Here is a 19,880-nt window from a genome sequence, read left to right on the forward strand (position 1 = left end):
GGCAATTGAATAAAATCCTCATGGGGAAATAAGAACTTTTAACCCAGATCTAAGGTGGGAAATCACTGTCGCCTTTGTAAGGAGTGTATCAGGTCAGACGAGGAGCTGCTGTCAAACTGACAGGATACAAGTCTGAGAATTTCAAACCCTTGAGTATAAGCCTCCCAAACAGAACCCAAAAGACAGCCAAGGTAATAATTTTCTCTCCCAATGGGTGTAGGGGAAGCAGCTGTTCTTCCTACAAGAACCATAAAGAAAACCACTTTTTCGGCCTGGGTTGTTCCTTCTCTTGCACTCACCCTCTTCAAAGTTCTCTCAAGAACTCTTCCATGTCATTGACTGTTTCCATAGTCCTGGCAGCGAGTCAACCCACAGGATTTAAATGGACCAAGCCAATGCTCCATTATTCTATATGCTAACAAGATCAACAGCCCTTCTTTCCAAAATCTGCTTGGGGCACGTGGTGGCTTTTTGGAAAATTGGAATGCATCAATTAATTTTAACAACTCAAAATAACTGTAACCAGAAGCTGAGCAAGGCTTGGTTATTATTTTATAGGAAGCTGTAGAAACAAAGGCATGTCATACTTGGAAATTACCATTTCTGCATTTTCTCTGGTAAGCACTTTGAGTTTCTCTTCCATGCGTTGCAAAGACAGAGTCAAATCATCATTTCTCTTAGACAGGCACTTGTTCTTCTCCAGGAGTGGTTTATATTGTTTTTCAGCTTCCCGAATTCGCTTCAGCTGGAAATACAGGGTCAAAATTAATTTTGTTTGACCTTTTGTCTTGTGACTGACACCTTGCACAACTGTTTGCTGTCTTCAGGCAACTGATTGTAGAATCATGTCAAGTAGTCACACCCTTGGGTCTAGTCAGTCAAACAATAATAAATTACAGAGAGTGACAATATTCAGCCAATATACTATTATCCAATTTAAAATTTCTCCATGTGAAGTGCTAATACAGGGCACACACATTGGAAGTAAATAACGTTTAGATGTGCTTAAACATAGAAATTAACTGTGGTGTTATTTACGATCATAACAGTCTGACTGCCAGGTCAAGACTTTGCAGGATGTTTGTCTTTCCGTAAACCATAATGGGTCAAAGGTCACTGCATTGAAGCTAACATCCCACACTTCATCAAATCTGCTGTGGGCACTGTTGTCTGAGGTCAAGCAAGCTCAAATGTGATGTGGCCACAGAGTGTCATAAACTGTTTTCTGCAAACCTTGCATAATTTAGGTGGGAATACATTGTGATTGAATGAGTCTTCAAATAGATCCTGGTTCAAGAGGAAGAATTCTTAAGTTGCTCAGAAAATGGCTGTTTGTAAATAATCAACCACAAAGGGTGCAATGTGGATATTTTACTTGGGAATAGTTTTATTGATATCCTTATGTCAAGGACTTTTGACAAACATCTGCTGTCTCCTCCCTTTAACTTAAAACACTTACTATTTCCCTCCAATTTTGCCATTGCAGAACACATTACAGTAAGCTTTCCAGATACATAATTGAAATTAACTTTGTTAATTGTTTCTGATATCATAATTTGTTAAAATATTTTTTTTCTGTTGGATTTGGAGCAGTCAACAGACATTTTATTCACATAAAATTCTACAAATGTCCGACACAGAGGGAAGCCATTATGCTCACTTGCAGTTCATGGTCCAGAACTCTGCAAGATCTGACTTCTGAAATGGCCATTCCGGCCTGTTTTAAATGCAGCAGGGTTGATTTTCCCTTCGCCCTTACCACGTATGATATTCTTTCCTCATGCCCTTACGGATCCATCCACCATTTAACTTAAATTGATGACCCTGAGTTACTGAGGAAATAGGTCATTTCTGTTCACTTTAACTCAAATAGTTCTGTACATCTCATTTAAATCTCCTCCACCCCGACTCTGATTCCTTTGTTCCAGAAAAAAACAATGAAAACATAGACTCTACTCATAAGTTATCATACTCCACTCCTGTAAAGAATATTATAAATTTCTCTGCAGTCTCTCTGGTCCAGTGGTATTTTCCTACATAACACACTATCTGTGGCCTTAATTAGCACTTTGTATATTTTGCGCATATTCTCACTACTCTTGCAGCCTATGCCCCACCCAAGAAAGATGTGCATCCTGTATGGCTGCATTAAGTAACACGAGGATGCTAATTTGTGCTGCTTCCTGCTCCAGAGTGGAGCAAACAAGTTCCTTATGAAAGGTTCAGGTTGCTTTAACCTCCTACAGATTCTGCATGACCTGCTCAGCTTCTCCAGCACATTTCTGTATTGTACTTGACCCCAGCATCTGCAGACTTTCTTATTAAATTAATTGCCTCTGCCCATTTCCACCCTGTTCACATTTTCAACAGTCTTCACCTCCTTGATCTTCACCTCAGAGGATATAAAGTACATAACCAAATCCATTCCAAGCTACAGTCCTTGACTCTTCCTCTACACCTCCTTCATCCCTGCTTCCTAAAAGGACACCATTCCATTCTCCCACTTTCTCCTGCTCCATTGCATTTGTCCTAGTGAAAGCACAGAACTGATGAGGAACTCAGCAGGTCTCGCAGTGTCCAGGGAGTTAAAGATATGCTGGTATCACCGTCGTTTTGGGCCCAAGATCTTCTTCAAGATATTCAGCACCTGAATATAAAGGCTGAGGAAGAAAGGAGGAAAGGCCGAAGGGATGTGCACAGGCCAACAGACTAAAGGCAATAATTGGATTTAGATAGGAGGACAGGAGAGGGATATATATTGTCAGTAATATATCTTTACCTCCTCTGTGTGACCTGCTGAGTTCCTCCAGCATTTCTGTGTTTTTACTGCAATCACAGTGTCTGCAGACTTTCATGTTTTACTTTATTTGTCCTAGTGAAGACAGATTCCATACTAGAGCTTCCTTTACCCTTAACCATGGATAGTTGTCAGGGTTGATATGTTTGCTCCATACCCACACTTCTTCTGTAATCCATTTACACACCACAAGAGTTTCCGCCCTTTCCTCCTCCTACCTTTTTATTCATGCACCTGACTTTTTACACATACCTGATGAAGGGCCCAGGTTCGAAATATTGGTCACCCTTAACTTCTTATGGATGCTGCACGATATGCTGACTTTCCCCAGCAAGTCTGTGTAATGGACTCGACTGCAGACTTTCTTGTTAATCATTATTTCCTGTGTTCTCACCTCCCAATTCTGCTCCCTTCAATGGGAGGCCACTCAGTACATCCTCCCCTCTCTTCCCAACTCTCCAAAGGAGCGATTCAATCCAAAACTTCTTGGTTTTCACAGATCTCCATTGACATGCACTTCCCCTTCCAATGTCCCTTCTTATGCATGCATAAGAAAGACAACATCTGTTCTTTTACCTACTTACCATTGAAGGAGCCTGAAGCATTGAATCCCTGACACTTCCTCCATGTTTGTGTTCTGCATGCAGTGATCATAAAAACAACATGACAATTGAGAAGTTGCTCTCCAAACTTTCTTCATGCAATCTGCAAGGGATACCTCAATCTCCTAGTTGCCTGTCATTTTTTGTTCACCATTACATTCTCATTCTAACCTTTTCATTGATCTCTTCTGCTGCTCCTATGAATCCCAATATAGAAGAAAGAACAATACAGCACAGTACAGGCCCTTCAGCCCTTGATGTTTTGCCAACTCGTGTATTCCTTCTTAAAAATTAACCCTCCCTATCCTGCAACCCTCTATTTTTCTTCCATCCATGTGCCTCTCTTAAATGCCCCCAATGTTTCAGTCTCCACCACCTTTACCAGCAAGGCATTCCAGGCACCACAACTCTCTATGTTAAAAAAATAACTTCCCTCCCTTGATTTTGTACCTATATCCTCTGGTGTTTGCTAATCCTGCCCTGGGAAACAGGTGTTGGTGGTCCACCCTATCTACACCTCTCATAATCTTGTAGACCTTTATCAAGTCTCTAGACCTTTATCAAGTCTCTGCTCATCCTTCTACACTCCAAAATGAAAAGACCCAACTCTGTTAAACTTGCCTCATAAGACTTGTTTCCCAATCCAGGCAACATCCTGGTAAATCTGCTCTGCACCCTCTCCATAGCTTGCACATCCTTCCTATTATGAGGTGGCCAGAACTCAACACATTAATTGTGGTCTCACCAGAGATTCTCTTAGGTTAAAAGGTCTCTCTCTCTCTCTCACTCTCTCTCTCTCTCTCTCTTTACACTTATTTGTATCCTACCATTTTTTTCTTGCTTTCATTTACAGAGCCCATCTAGATTACCTCACACAAAATCTGGATTGAATTTCACTGCTATTTAGGTGTCAACTCAAAAACTCCGTTGACATATCAGAAGCTTCCTTCTTCACCATTGATTATACTTTCAGAATGTTTACAATTAAAAGCAAGGGGCTCAAAACAGAACCCCACTGCAAACATCCTTCATTCATGAAATTCCCTGTGACGACTACTTTAGCTTTCCACTTCTGCGTCCGTTAGATCCTGTATAACATTCACAATTAATTGGCATAGAACTTCATAAAACAGGAAATTAAATCAAGACATCACATTTCAAATTAGGGTTTTGCTTGAGCATAAAATTAGAATTTGACCCAACTGAATCCAAGGACACTAACATCATCATATATAACCCAAATAGAACCCAACATTTATTGTCAGGCTGCCTGGCTCAGACCCTCAACAACATTCCTTGTTAACTTCTCAAAAAAAAAATCAAAAACAACTTCTTTCTTAACAAATCCACATTACATGTCTTTTGCATATCCCATCCAAATGGCCAAACTCCTAGTTTCTTCTAATGTATGTTTCAATTAATTTACCATTCTCGCATCCCGTAAATATATAATGTAATAGAATCATAGAACACCATGGCCTTGAAATAGGATCCTCGGCCCAACTATTATTCTGCCTAGACCCACTGACCTACATCCAGTCCATATCTCTCCATACCCCTCTCATCAATGCACCTATCCAAATTTTTCTTAAATGTCAAAATTAAGACTGCATTTACCATTTCATCTGGCAGCTCATTCTACACTCCTACCACTCTGCGTGAAGAAGTTCCTCCATATATTCCGTCTAGCATTCTGTCTTTCACCCTTAACCTATGTCCTCTAGTTTTTAATCTGAGCTAACCTCAATGAAAAAAATACGCTTGCATTTATTCTTCCTATATCCATCATAAATTTTTATGCCTCTGTCAAATCTCCTCTCATTCTGCTATGCTACAAGGAATAAAGTCCTAATTTGACTTTTCAATGTAACTCAGTTCTTCAAGTCCCAAAAACATTCTTATAAATCATCTCTTCTGCACTCTTTCAATCATATTGATATCCTTTCTGTAGTTATGTGATCAAACCTGTACTCCAAATTTGGCCTAATCAAAAATATGCTAACTCCTATATTCAATACTGATTTATGAAGGCCAAAGTGCCAAAAGCTCCCTATACAACCTTATTTATCTATGATACCACATTCAGGAAATTAGGCACAGTAAACTCCATGTTATTTGAAATTCAAGCAACTGACAGCCTCAAGTAACTGTCAAAAAAGAACAGCGAGGAAAATAAATGGGTAAAAAATAAGTTTTAAATTGGCACACCTCGCTGTTAGTTCACCAATCAGACAACATGCAATCTCAACCAACCACAAAATACACTTATCTGGCATCTAACAATACCTATAGATGCCAGATGCCAGGTTTTTTTTAATCGTATCTGTATTTCCAGATCCCTCTGTTCTACCGCACTCTTCAGCGCCCTACCATTTACATACATGTCCTATCTTGGTTTGTCCTTCCAACGTGAAACACCACCTCACATTTGACTACATTAAATTCCATCTGCCCTGTCCCATTTTTCCACCTGGTTCAAATCTCTCTGCAAGCTTTGAAAGCCTTCCTTGCTGTGCACTGCACTCCCAATCCTTCTGATCATTAAAACAGCTGAGAGGATCATTGCAGATTCCTTTTACAGATGACATTTAGTGAGATGGCTGTCTAAAGGGGTCCCAATGAATTGTATAAGATCCTTTTCTTCTAGCACTCAGTATCTTCAACCCATTAACAGCAAAAATATGCACAGGAGCATCAAAATCAGGACCACCAGTCTGTGGAAGAGCATTTTCCCCACAGGCTGTGAGAGTGATAAAATGTATCCTGTAACCATAACAATCATCCCAAATATTTAAATATATTTATTTTGATTACACTGGATAATGAAGATTTTGGTACTTGAACACTTTTGGGAGTATTTTATGGATTTTGGGCAAGAAAATCACATTTAAATTTTCCTATCATACACCATTTTTTAGATATAGCCTATTTATTTGATTTCCTGTCACATTTTAAGTCTACAAGTATATTACCCTCACAGCAAGCTGTTTTGGTCAGTCCAAGCATGCCTGGGCATGAACTCAGTGCAAGTGCTATGCAAAAATTGTCTTAGACTGGGCATGCTTTGTCAGGATAGATGCAGACAGACTATAAAAGCAGCCACATTTATAGAAGCTGTACATTACATGGATATAGATTGAATGCGTGTTGATGCATGTGTTCTTCAGGCAATAGCATAGTGAGTGTGCATTTATTGTCTTCAGGAATATTCAATACAGCAGAAATTTATTGAAAATGTCATAACAGTTGTGATACATTCTGTTACATTTGTGGCAAGTATGCGTTTAAGACTCAAAGATGCAGCATGACTGCACTTATTAAGAAAGCCTATGAGCTCTGTAATGATAGTGTTCATGATTGCAGTGCAACTCGTAATGCCTTACTGTTTGATTAGACTTGGCTGCCAGCAGGGGGCTAACACACAGAGCAGGGCACTACAGTATGTTTGAGCTGTAATGGAGGCTAGCAGCCTCATGGCATTCCTTATTGTGCCATTTTCAACAACTTTAAAATAAAGAACCTTTTCCTTCAACCATGTGTTGTTTAAGAACTCACACATACGAATACAAGATGAAACATGGTGTCAGAAGGGAAATACTTTAAAAGGAAAATCTAAAGTCAGCAACTGATCAGTGAAGAGAAGCTAACACAGTGAAAAATAGATTACATCGACCAGTGAAACTTCTGCTGACAAGTGATGTGGCTGAAAACTGGAACAGATTTAAACACCATTTTGGATTGTATTTAGTGCCAGTCAGAGCTAATGAGAAAGGTGATAAAGTGAAAGCATCAGTTTTCTTACATGTCATGGGTAATGAAGCCCTAGAGGTGTACAATAACTTCACATTTGCTGCTAAAGGAAACAAAATGAAATTGGAAGAAAATAATGGAACAGTTTGAGGCATACTGCATACCTAAACATAACATGATGTTTGAGAGGCACAAATTTTTCACCTGTATATAGAAAATGGAAGAAAGTATTGATCAGTATATGACTGAATTGAGAAACGGAAGCAAAATGTGTGAATTTGGTGGACTAACTGACTTGATGATAAATGACAGACTTGTGTTTGGTATTCCAGATAATAGTCTACTGGAAAGATTACTAAGAGAGCAAAATCTAGACCTGGAAATAGCCATAGCACTCTGTAGAGCTACAGAAACTGTAAAAATGCAGGCAAAAGAACTGTTCAGTGAAACTAGCTGCAACATGATTCAGTGAGCAAGAATAGACATAAACTGTTGAAAAAAAAGCTCACCCAAGAGGAAAGAGAGGTGTGACCAGCGAACAAAAATGAAATGGACAATTGAAAGCCATGTCGTCAATGTGGTACACAACACCTACCAAAAAAGTGTCCAGCATATGGTAAAACATCCTGTATGCGCAACAAAAGCAACCATTATGCACATTTTTGTAGGAACCAAGTGCAACAAAGCAAGGTTCATGCAGTAGATAACAGGGAAATAGACAAATTCTATGTAGATTTTGTGACTGAAAACAAGAAAGAAAACAGAGACTGGATGTTGAGATTAAAAGTGAATGACATGTACATTTCAGTTAAATTGGATACTGGAGCACAAATTAACATAATATCAGAGACTGATTTTAAGAAGATTAGACCCAGACCAAAGATGTATGGAACAAAAGTGAAGGTGACAGGATATTCGTGTACCGATATACAAGGAGAATGGATGGTCAAAGTGAAACACAAGGACAAAGAAACTGAACCTGGTAAAAAGAGTCCTTGTTGTGGAAAGTGAAAGGGAGACAGTCTATGATGAACTTACGAAAGGGTCTAGGCTGCCGTCAAGGAGAACACACGATCAGAGTGGATAAACATGTGCCACCGATAATACATACATGCAGAAAAGTTCCATTTGTGCTTCAAAAGCAACTAAAGGCAGAGTTGGACATGATGGAAAGCCTGAACGTGATTCAGGAGATAGATGAGCCAACTGAATGGGTGAGTTCACTTGTTATTGTAGACAAAAAGAATGGAAAGCTTAGAATTTGCTTGGATCCAAGAGATCTAAATAGAGCAGGGGTGTCAAACTCAAATTCACGGAGGGCCAAAATTAAAAACTTGGACTAAGTCGAGGGCCAAACTAAATATTTATTGAAAATTTTCAACAACATCTGCATGTTTTCTCTTCTTTCAACATATGTAATGTTAAACTTTAGGATATAACTTTAGGAGGATAATGTTACAGGTCAGGAGTAGGTAGCTCAAGTTCACCCTTTGCTTGACCTGAGGGAAACATATTTGGTCCCTGTGGAGATGTAGTCAGCATTCACAGGCTGTGTCCATTTTGGCCTGCATCAGGACTCAGCATTTCCTGCTCACTCCTCAGGCTCTAGGCCTCTATTCACCCTCGACCCACCATCCCTCTACCTGACCAGTCCTTTACCCAACCTCTACTCACCCCTCACTCCACTCGCTCTGCCTCTACCCACCCCATCCTATACATGCCCCTCTACTGCCTCTCCCCTCAACCTGTTCTTCCCTCTACCCGTCTCTCACCCTCTAATCACCCCTCCCCTACTCGCCCTGCCCCTCCCCTTTTACCTCTTCCCTATCCACCCCTCCTTCTACTCATCCCTCCCTCTAACTGCCCCTCGCACCACCATAACTTCCCCTGCCCATTACTCCTCACCTACACTCTCTGCCCACCCCTGCTTACCCACCCACTCAGGCCCAGCGCGCTGCCGATCAGCCTTTGCGGACAGCCACCATCTCTCTCTTCACGTGCAGGGTTGAACCAGCAGTCCCTGGGGTCCGTGCGGGTGCAAGTGCTGAAGGCCGTGGCGACTGGGAGAAGTGCGCTCGTGCTGTGGAAGGGCCATCCGGTGCCAGTCGCGCGGGGCTCGCGCTGCCCGGGTGCCGTGTGCAGCCTGCCATGTCCGTCGCGCCGACAGGAAATCACAGGCACTCGCCAATCCGCCACACCGCTCGACAGGTGGGAGAAGTGACTGGTTGTGCAGGGAGCCTTCCAACTGGCTTGCCGGCTGATGACATCGACAGACTTCTCGTGTTACAATTTCTCGTGTTACAATGGGGAAGGATGTGCAATGAAGGGGGAGGATGGTGGGGGTGACATTACCAAAAAACAGCATCGGCTCTCGCTGCAGGGCGGGCCACCTCTAATACATTTTTGAAATGATCTTGCGGGCCAAATATAATTATATCGCGGGCCAGAGTTTGACATGTGTGAAATAAAGCAATAAAAATAGAACACTTTAAGTTTCCGATGCGTGAAGAAATCATGTCACAGTTTGCAAATCCAAAGTTTTTCAGCAAGTTAGATGCATCATCAGGCTTTTGGCAGTTAAAATTGGATGAAGCAAGTAGAAGACTGTGCATGTTCAACAGTTAATTTGGCAGATACAGATTCCTAAGGTTACCACTGAATCGCCTCAGCTCCTGAAATGTATCACAAAACTATCCATATGGTCTATGAGCGCCTGGATGGAGTTGTTACCTCAATGGATGACATCATGAGAATGGAGCATGATGAGAGACTAAGGAAAGTGCTGGAAAGCAAACCTGAAGATGAATAGAGAGAAATATCAGCTCAGGGTGACAGGAGATATTATTGGCAGTGAGGGCATCAGACCAGATCCCAAAAAGGTGTCTGCCATTAAGAACATGCCAAGGCCACAATGCAAAAAGGACGTACAGAGGTTTAATGGAATGGTCAACTACATGTGTAAATTCCTATCCAACCTCTCAAAAAAGATGGCTCCATTGAGAAGACGAACAGAAAAGAACATTGAATGGGAGTGGAATCATGAGCATGAAAAATCATGGAGTAAACTAAAGGAACTGCTCACAGAGGAACCAGTTCTGAGGTTTTACGACCCAGCGAGACCCATCAAGATATCATCAGATGTATCACATAGTGGGCTCAGTGCAGTTCTTCTGCAAAAATATAATGACTGGCAACCCACTGTATATGTGTCACCCTCAATGACAGATGCGGAGACGCGATACGTTCGATTTGAAAAGGAGCTGCTCAGCATCACATACGCCTGTGAAAGATTTCATCAGTTTGTGTCAGGACAAGCAATCAGTGTAGAGACTGACTATAAGCCCTTGATTGCATTGTTCCAAAAGTCATTAAATGAATGTCCACTTAGACTACAAAGAATGATGATTAGGCTGCAACACTATGCAATGAATGTAGCGTATACTCCGGGTAAGCTAATGTACACAGCTGTAGAGCTGTTGACACGAGAGAGCTTGAAAACACCAAAATGGATGAAGATGTGAATGCCTTCGTGGACATAATCACAAGTACACTGCCCATATCAGATGCAAAAATGGAGCTCATAAAGTCAGAGACAAACAAAGATGAAACACTGAGACAACTTAGAAAAAAACATCTTGGATGGATGGCCCAACATGAAGCAAGACTGCTCACCTGACATTTCAGAATACTAGGAATGCAGGGCAGGGTAGATATAATCTACAAAGGAAGTAAAATCCTTATCCCAAAGAGTCTGAGAAAAGAGATGCTAAAAAGGATCCATGGAGAACATCTCAGAATCAAAAAGTGTTAGAAAAGAGCACGAGAGGTGATGTACTGGCCAAGAATCAACAATGATATAACAAATGAAATGTCAAACTGTAAAATATGCCAGAAATATCAAGGAAGCAATCCTGCAGAACCACTAAAGCCACACCCAGCACCATACAGGGCTTACCAGAAGGTAGACGCTGGCCTATCGAATGTCAAGGGAAGGACTATCTTGTAATCACAGACTATTACTCCCTGTATCTAGAGGTGCGTAGACTGAACACCACCACTGCAGATGCTGTAATAACAAGTATGAAAACCATATTCTCCGACATGGCACGGCAAGTGAGGTCTTCACAGACAATGGGCCCCAGTTTTGCTATTTAAAGTTCCAACAGTTTGCCCAAGAGTGGGACTTTGTACACATCATGTCAAATTCTTATTTTCCACAGTCCAATGGTCTAGTAGAAAAATCAGTACAGTCAGTGAAAAGACTGATAAACAAGGCAAAAGACAACGGAACAGTCTTCAATCAGGGCATGCAAGTTTACCACACAATGCCACTCAAGTGTGGTATGACACGAGCACAATTCCTTATGGGACATCGGCTAAGATCAAACCTACCCATTCAGGAGAATCTCCTCAAAACAAAAGAGGTGGAGAAAGTGAGGAAATTCAAAGAACAACAGAAAGAAAAGCCAAAGTATTATTTTGACAGAGGAACAAAAAACCTACTGGAATGCTACACTGGTCGCCAAGTAAGACCAAAAGACAAAACAAACTTATGGACTCAGAAGGGAACTGTCCTTAGTGAAGTCCAACCAAAATCATACACCATTCAGACAGATGAAGATGCCGTCTGTGAAGAAATCATCGAGGCCTTCAAATGGTACCAGCCACAGTAGATGGAAAGACGAATACTGTTGAACAACCTGAATACACAGCTGAGAAGACATTGTCTGAGGCAACAACTCAGATTCAAGGACAATCAAGATATCGTCAAGACATGCGAATCCTCCCAATAGACTCATTGAGCAAATTTAAAGATTCCTGTTATAGAATGAAGTAGTGTTATCTTATTCGCTCTTCAAGTTTTAGTGTATGTAAATGTGAACACACAAAACAAATTTAAAAAATGTTAACAATGTAGAAAATAATGCAAATGTGTTCTTGGTGTTAAAGATAAAATTGCAGAGTTATTCAAAGAAAACATGTGAGTTAAAAGTAAGCTACTTTTGTTTTAAGGAAGGGATATGTAATTATAGTGATCGTGGTTGCAATGCAACTAGCAATGCCTTACTGTTTGATTAGACTTGGCTGCCAGCAGGGGCTGACACAGAGAATGGCACTACACTATGCGAGATCTGTAATGGAGGCTTGCAGCCTCATGGCCTACTTCATGGTGCTGTTCATATCAACTTTAAAGTAAGGAATCTTTAACTTCATCCATATATTGTCTAAGAACTCACACATATGAAAGATGAAATAAGCTCTACTTTGGTTGTAAAACTGGTGACCAAGACAAACTCTGGCTCTTCACATTTGTTATGTCATGTGTGCAGTCAACCTGAGAATACCATTATGCGATTAAACAGACTAAATGTAATAAAAGTTAATTTAATGTTTCTCCAACTTCCTACATGATACAGAAAATTTGAAATGATCTTTGTAGTCAGCTTGAAGCTTTCTATCATACTACTATTTTTTTTCAAGAAGGGAACATTTAAAAAAAATGTGGTCAAGTGTTATTTATGCAATCTTTATGCGCTGTATATTGTGTGCTTTTGTGTGTGCACCATGGTCCAGAGAGATGCTGTTTTGTCGGGTTTTACATGTTCATTCAGATGATAATAAACTTGAATATGAACTTTAATTTGATCTGCAAACTTGCTGATCCAATTTACTACATTATCATCCAGATCATTAATATTGATGACAAACAGCAGTTAACCAAGCACCCATCCAGAGTCATGTGATGGAGTAGTGGCCGGTAGGGTAAAACCAGCCCTCTCCAGAAAACAAAGAAAAAAAAGTCAAGAAAAGACAAAGCTTAACAAATATAAAGTATAAGAAATAGAAGATAAAGTTGCAGAGAAGAGAAAGAAGATGGCACCGAAGAAGGAAGAAGTAAAAACAACGGGGAAAAAAGAAGAAACATCACCGGAAAAGAAAGAAGAAGGCCTTACCTGCAAAAAGGAACAGGGAGCCTGGGTGGAGAAGAGCGTCCAATCTCCGAGGTTGGTGCTGGCCCCGTGGAGACGCGACCCCCTGACCAGTGGACTGCAAAAATTGCTCTCTGAGCCAATCAAAAGTGCGCAATCAAAGGTAAAAGGAAACTCCGATCGGAGGGGGGCTCAGCCGAGGAGCAGGCAATCACAGTGCGACCAGCTGAGGGGTGCCCGACACCAGGGCTCTCAGCTGGAAAATGAGGAAGGTGGCAGGAGAGGGAGTGAGGAACCAGGCGAAGAAGAAAGTCGACGGTGCGAATGGCAAGAGGAGCAGCAGCAGGAGGCCCAACTAATGAGCAGCCCAGGAGGGGAGGATCAACAACAAGAGGCCAAGCAAGAAGAGGCCCTACAAAGTGATACAAGCAACTAATCAGGAGAATCAGAAGAGACACAGATACAAAGAAGAGAAGAAGAAGACACAAATACAGGTACAGACACAGAAGAAGAGGAAGAAGAAGACCAAGATCTTCACAGAGAAATAGAAGGTAAAACAGATGGACAGAATATAGATAAAGCCTTTTTTGAAGAACAAATGAGAGCATTAAAAGAATGGTTGTCATTAGAATTTAGTGCAATTAAAAGAAAAATGAAAAAAATAGAAGATAAAATGCAAAGTTTAGAACTAGTCATGACAGAAATAGGGAAAAGAGTAGAAACTGTGGAAGAACAAGAAACAGCTATAGAAATGGAAGTAAATGACTTAAGAGGAAAATTGGAAGAAAGTGACAAAAAAATTACAGAGACACAAGAGTTGTTATCTCAGAAAATTGATATGATGGAAAATTATAGTAGGTGAAACAACATAAAAATAGTGGGCCTGAGGGAGGGTGAAGAAGCCACAGATATGAAGGAATTTATAAAAGGATGGATCCCAAAGGTCCCGGGAATGACAGAAATGCAGGAAGAAATGGAAATAGAAAGGGCCCACAGAGCATTAGCTCCAAAACCACAGATACATCAAAAACCAAAATCCATCTTAGTAAAGATTTTGAGATATACGACAAGAGAAAGTATACTGGAGTGGGCAAGGAATAAAGTTAGAGAAGATAATAAACCATTGGAATACAAAGGTCAAAAAATATTTTTTTACCCAGACATAAGTTTTGAACTCTTAAAGAAGATGAAAGAGTTTAATACAGCAAAATCGATTCAATGGAAAAACGGTTATAAATTCATGTTAAGAGATCCAGCTGTGCTTAAAATATTTATACCCAGGGAGCAAAACAGACTGTTCTCAGATCTGGAGGAAGCACAAGAATTCTCAGAGCATTTGCAGGTTAGAAGGAGAGATGAAGAGATGTAATAAGAATGAAGAATGGTGATAAAGTATATATAAAGATGTAAAAACAATGTAAAGAACTAAAGAGGAAAAAGAAAGGGGGAGGAAGGAAGTAAGGGGGGGAAAAAAGGGAGAGATTTGTTATATGTGTAAAAAAAATGTTTTCTGGGGGTGTTGGGGCGAGAGAATAACCATCACTGTGAAATCAGTTGACGCTTGCGAGCAAGATCGCAATCCAAATTGGAAGGGGAGTTGTGGTTGCTCAGCAAGGGATAAGGAGCAACTCAGACAGGGGGGGATTTTGGGGTTAAGGTAATATTGGGTATGGGAATTGTTGGAGTATTTTATGTTTTAAATGTGTTATCATACATTGAGTTTAAAAAAGGAAAACTGAGAGATGAAAATGGGAAAAAGAGTGATGGAAGTGGTGAGGAAGCGGAAAAGAGTTGTAAACAAGATATAAGATGGCCACGTTGAACTATATGACTATAAACATTAATGGAATACATAACCAAATTAAAAGGAAGAGGCTATTAAATTTACTGAAAAAAAAATAGATATAGCATTTGTGCAGGAAATGCATCTAACATATTAAAGAGAGGTTGAGGTAGGGCACGTAGCGGCAGCATCATATAATTCAAAAGCTAGAGGTGTAGCTATATTAATTAATAAAAATGTACCAATCAAAATAGATGAGGAAATAATAGATCCAGCAGGGAGGTATGATAAAGTGTCAGATATACTCAGAATCTTGGAATTTGCTCAATATATATGCACCTAATGAGGAGGATCAAAAGTTTATGCAGGATATTTTTTTGAAGATTGCAGATACACAAGGAAATATATTGATAGGAGGGGATTTTAACCTTAATTTGGATCCAATGTTGGATAAAACTGGACAAAAGACAAGCAAAAAGAATAAAGTAGCCAAATTTATGGTTAAATCAATGCAGGCAATGAAACTTATGGATATATGGAGGAGGCAGCACCCAAGGGAGAAGGAATACTCATATTATTCGAGTTGGCATAAAACATACTCAAGGATTGATATGTTTTTGTTGTCAGCCCATATTCAAGGGAGAGTTAGGAAAACTGAGTAGCTAGACTACTATCTGATCATTCACCCCTGTTATTAGTAATAGAACTGGAAGACATCCCACCAAGAACATATAGATGGAAGTTAAACTCCATGATACTTAAAAGGCAGGAATTTAGAGAGATTATTGAATGTCAAATTAAAGCATATTTTGAAATAAACACGGAATCAGTGAAAGACAAATTTATATTATGGGACGTAATGAAAGCCTTCATTAGAGGGCAGGTAATAAGTTATGTAACTAAGATGAAAAAGGGCTACAATCGTGAAATAGAGCAGTTGGAAAGGGAAATAGTAAGTACAGAAAATGAAGTAGTAAAAAGGGATGATATAATGAAAAAGAGAGAATTGGCGGACAAAAATTAAAATACAAAACATTAAAAACATAATGAAAACAAAGCAAAAGTATTATGAACTGGAAGAAAAAGCACATAAAATATTAGCCTGGCAACTTAAAACAGAACAAGCCAAAAGAACTGTACTGGCATTAAGGAAAAAGGACAAACAAATTACATATAACCCAATAGAGATTAATGAAAACTTTAAGAAATTTTATGAACAATTATACCAAACTGAGAATGAGGGGAAAGATGATAAAATAGAAGACATTTTAGCTAAAATTAAACTGCCAAAATTTCAAGAGGAATTTAATAACATTTATTAACATTTGAACAAATGAAGTACAAATATGGAATAACTCATGGTATAATGTTTCTATATCACCAGCTGAAAGCTTATTTAAAGGATAAATTGGGATACAGATTGAGATTACCAGAAGGAAGCAGCTTTGAATATGTGATTACAGACACAATGATAATTAAAAGATTTATAACTAACATATACATTAAGCTGCAAGATAAGGAAAATGATGAAATAAGCTATAAACCTAAACAAAAGTGGGAAAAGGATTTAAACATAAAGATAAAAAATGAAATATGGGAAAAGTTATGTTCTGGAACTATGAAGAATGCAATAAACACAAGGTTACGCATGATACAGTATAATTGGTTACACAGGTTATATATCACTCCTCAAAAGTTAAAAGAATGGGACCCAACATTATCAGATAGATGTTTTTGGTGTAAGAAGGAAATGGGAACAACAGTACATGCAATTTAGGCATGTACGAAAGTGAATACAATTTGGGAAGATCTAAATCAGATATTAAATAAAATCACAAAAAATAACATACCAAAAAATCCAGAGATCTTTCTTTTAAGTAACATAAGAAGTAATGAATTTGGCCTCAAATTGGATAAAGTGCAAAAAAGATTCATTGTGATAGTCTTAGCAGTAGCAAAAAAGTGTATAATGTTAACTTGGAAAATGGAAGAGAGCGTGAGAATACAGCAATGGTGCATAGAAATGAATAAATGTATTTCATTGGAAAAAATAACATATAATTTAGAAAATAAACACATTATTTGAACAAATTTGGGAACCATACATGGAACATAACATGGAGAGATTGCCTCGGACATCCACCCAAAAAAATGATAAGAAGACAAAACAATTTGATTCAGTGTATAAAAGCAGATGATGCATTTTTCTTGTTTATTTTTCATTGTGTGAAGACATTGTTTTATAGTTTTATTGTATTGTATATGTTGAACATTGGTCTTGGAGTGGGGTGGGAAGTGGGGAGGGAGGGTAGGGGGGGGAAAAGAGAGAAAATGCCACTGTGTATATTTAATGAGAAACGTTTGTATATATTTAGGTTGATATGGTTCTCAGTGTGAAAAATAAAAAATTATTTAAAAAAAATCAAGCACCCATCCTTGAGGTGGACCACTAATTACAAACCTCCAATTAAAGATCCAATGATCCACTATCACTCTCTGGCTTCTCCCATAGAGCTAATGTCTAATCCAATTTACTACCTCACCATGAACACCAAGCAACTGCACAACCTTCCTGACCAACATCCCATGCGGGACATTGCCAAAGGTCTTACTAACATTCATGTTGACAACATCCATGGCCTTTCTTCCATCAATTTTCCTGGTAACCTCTTTGGAAAAAAATCTAAATGTTTTGTTATACATGACCTACCATCCTTAATATTGGGATTAATTTCTTTGGGAGCATTGTTTAAACTAGTGGTTCTCAACTTTTTTCTTACCACTCAAATATCACTTTAAGAATTCCCTATGCCATAGGTGCTCTATGATTCGAAAGGGATTGCTTAAGGTGTTATGTGGGTAGAAAGAAAACGTTTGAAAACTACTGATTTAATTGCACCTAATTGACTCGTTACGTGCACGGTTTCAGAACTCCAAAAGAAATGGGCCAATGACAATTTTTCTCAAGGAAAATATTTCAGTAACAATTGGGTCTAGAGCAGTGATTCTCAACCTTGCCTCCCCACTCACATACCACCTTAAGCAATCCCTTACTAATCACAGAGCACTGATGGCATAGGAATAAAGTTGAGAACCACTGGAACAATCAGTCACATTTTTCCTGTAGTCATATACAAAATACAGCTCAACTGTCTGTTGAAGTCAAGTAATCTTCCCCGAATTAGGATCGCCAGCTGATTTCCAGAGGCTCTTCATTTTAAAAAATTGTGGCCAGAAAGGAGAGAAGTTGTCCAGCAAAAAAGTCATTTGATGTTCATCCGTATGAATAAAAAGAAAAGACTTCTCTCACAGCTCTGTTGCCATTAATGTCTCACATGACATCACAGCCTACAATTTCTCAGTTACTTGGGATCATTGGTTAAGAATGGTAGGACGGACTAATAGGGTCTTCCTACAGGATTCTGAAGAACAGTGCCTGAGGCAATATCGCTGTGTGATAGAGCATAGAACACTACAGCACAGTGCAGGCCCTTCAGCCCTCAACATTGTGCTGACATATATATTCCTTAAAAAAATAAGTACTAAACTCTCCCTTTATTTTATTTCCATCCTTGAGCCTGTTAAGAGTCTGTTAAATAGCCCTAATATTTCAGCCTCCATTGCCATCCATGGCAAGGCAATCCAGGCACCCACAGCTCTTTTCATAAAAAAAAACTTACCCCTGATTTCTCACTAAACTTCCCTCCTTTCACTTTGTACACATGTCCTCTGGTGTTTGCTATTTCTGCCCTGGGAAACAGGTGCTGGCTGTCCACCCTATCTATGCCTCTCATAATCTTGTAAACCTCTATCAAATCTCCTCTCATCCTTCTACGTTCCAAAGAGAAAAGTCCCAGCTCTGCTAACCTTGCCTCATAAGACATTTCGAATCCAGGCAATATCCTGGTAAATCTCCTCTGCACCCTCTCCATCGGTTCCGCATCCTTTCTATCATGGAGATAAACAGGAAATTTTGCAAACACCATGATTTTAATGCAACGCACAAAATTGCTGGTGAAACACAACAGACCATGCAGCGTCTTGAGGAAGGAAAAGATAAGCATCGTTTCAGGAAAGAACCCTTTGGTAATGTACGAACAAGAGGCAGCCAGGTGCCAGAATAGTGTGTGAGGAGGAGATGAGAGGAGGGAGGAAGGCAAGAGGATATTTGTGGTGGGGGTTGAAGAGAAAAAAGCTGGGAAGTGATATGATCTCTTACCTGTTAGGTCCTCCTAATCTTCCCCTTCCTCCCTCCTCTCCTCCTCCCACATTTTGTTTCAGATGCCTATCTGTATTTTGCTCATAACCTGACAAAACATTAATTACCCTTTATTTCCTACAAGATCTGTTGAGTTTCTCCAACACTTTTGTGCATTGCATCCCAATGTAAAGAGCTGTCAGGGCAGCATGTTGCCTAGGAAGTTACAGCAAGGGAATGCTTGGTCTTTTGAGAACCTTGCAATGCAGCCAAATGCCCCTGACTGCAATAATCATGTTGAGCAAATGTTAAAAATAAAGAGCAAAAGGAAAACCCTAGCAGCAGCATCTGTGGAAAGACGAGCAGAGCTAATATTTCATGCCCAGAGTACCATGTCAGAAAGAGCAAAAACAAGTTAGTTTTCAGTAGCTGGTGGAGAACGGATGGGTAGAACAAAGAGAATCTCACTGGTGGGATGAGACCAATGTAACAGTTAGATGCAGATCATGCTACTTTGATTCTGTTACAATTTGAAAATAACAGGGGTGTGGCATATGTCCAGCAGGCCAGCCTCTCCCAATAGAGAAGGAACAAAAAATGAATTTCTAGTTGAGAACCTCTGAATTTCTGCAATGCAATGGCAAACTGCAAAATGTCCCCTGAGGCACATCCCAGCCTAAATGCATAGATCCTGCAGCTGTGGCTTCCATGTTATGAGCACTGCAGGAATGCAAATTCATCTGTAGTTACATAGCAAAATAGGTTCAGGAGTAGCCTTTTTGGCCCTTCAAGCCTACACCGCTATTCAATATGATCATGG

At 39.6% G+C, this 19,880-nt stretch overlaps 1 protein-coding gene across 3 annotated transcripts in view; it reads right to left on the reverse strand.

The window, feature by feature from the left end:
- The window catches only part of jakmip2 (janus kinase and microtubule interacting protein 2), a 97,840-nt gene that overhangs the window by 68,575 nt on the left and 9,385 nt on the right, over nucleotides 1–19,880 (reverse strand). For all 3 annotated transcript variants that reach the window (XM_069897812.1, XM_069897814.1, XM_069897813.1), the window contains exon 5: nucleotides 599–745. In XM_069897812.1, the coding sequence (XP_069753913.1) occupies nucleotides 599–745 (147 nt within the window). The remainder of the gene's footprint in view (nucleotides 1–598; nucleotides 746–19,880) is intronic.

The sequence above is a fragment of the Narcine bancroftii genome, chromosome 9 (assembly GCF_036971445.1).
Source record: "Narcine bancroftii isolate sNarBan1 chromosome 9, sNarBan1.hap1, whole genome shotgun sequence".
NCBI lineage: Eukaryota > Metazoa > Chordata > Chondrichthyes > Torpediniformes > Narcinidae > Narcine > Narcine bancroftii.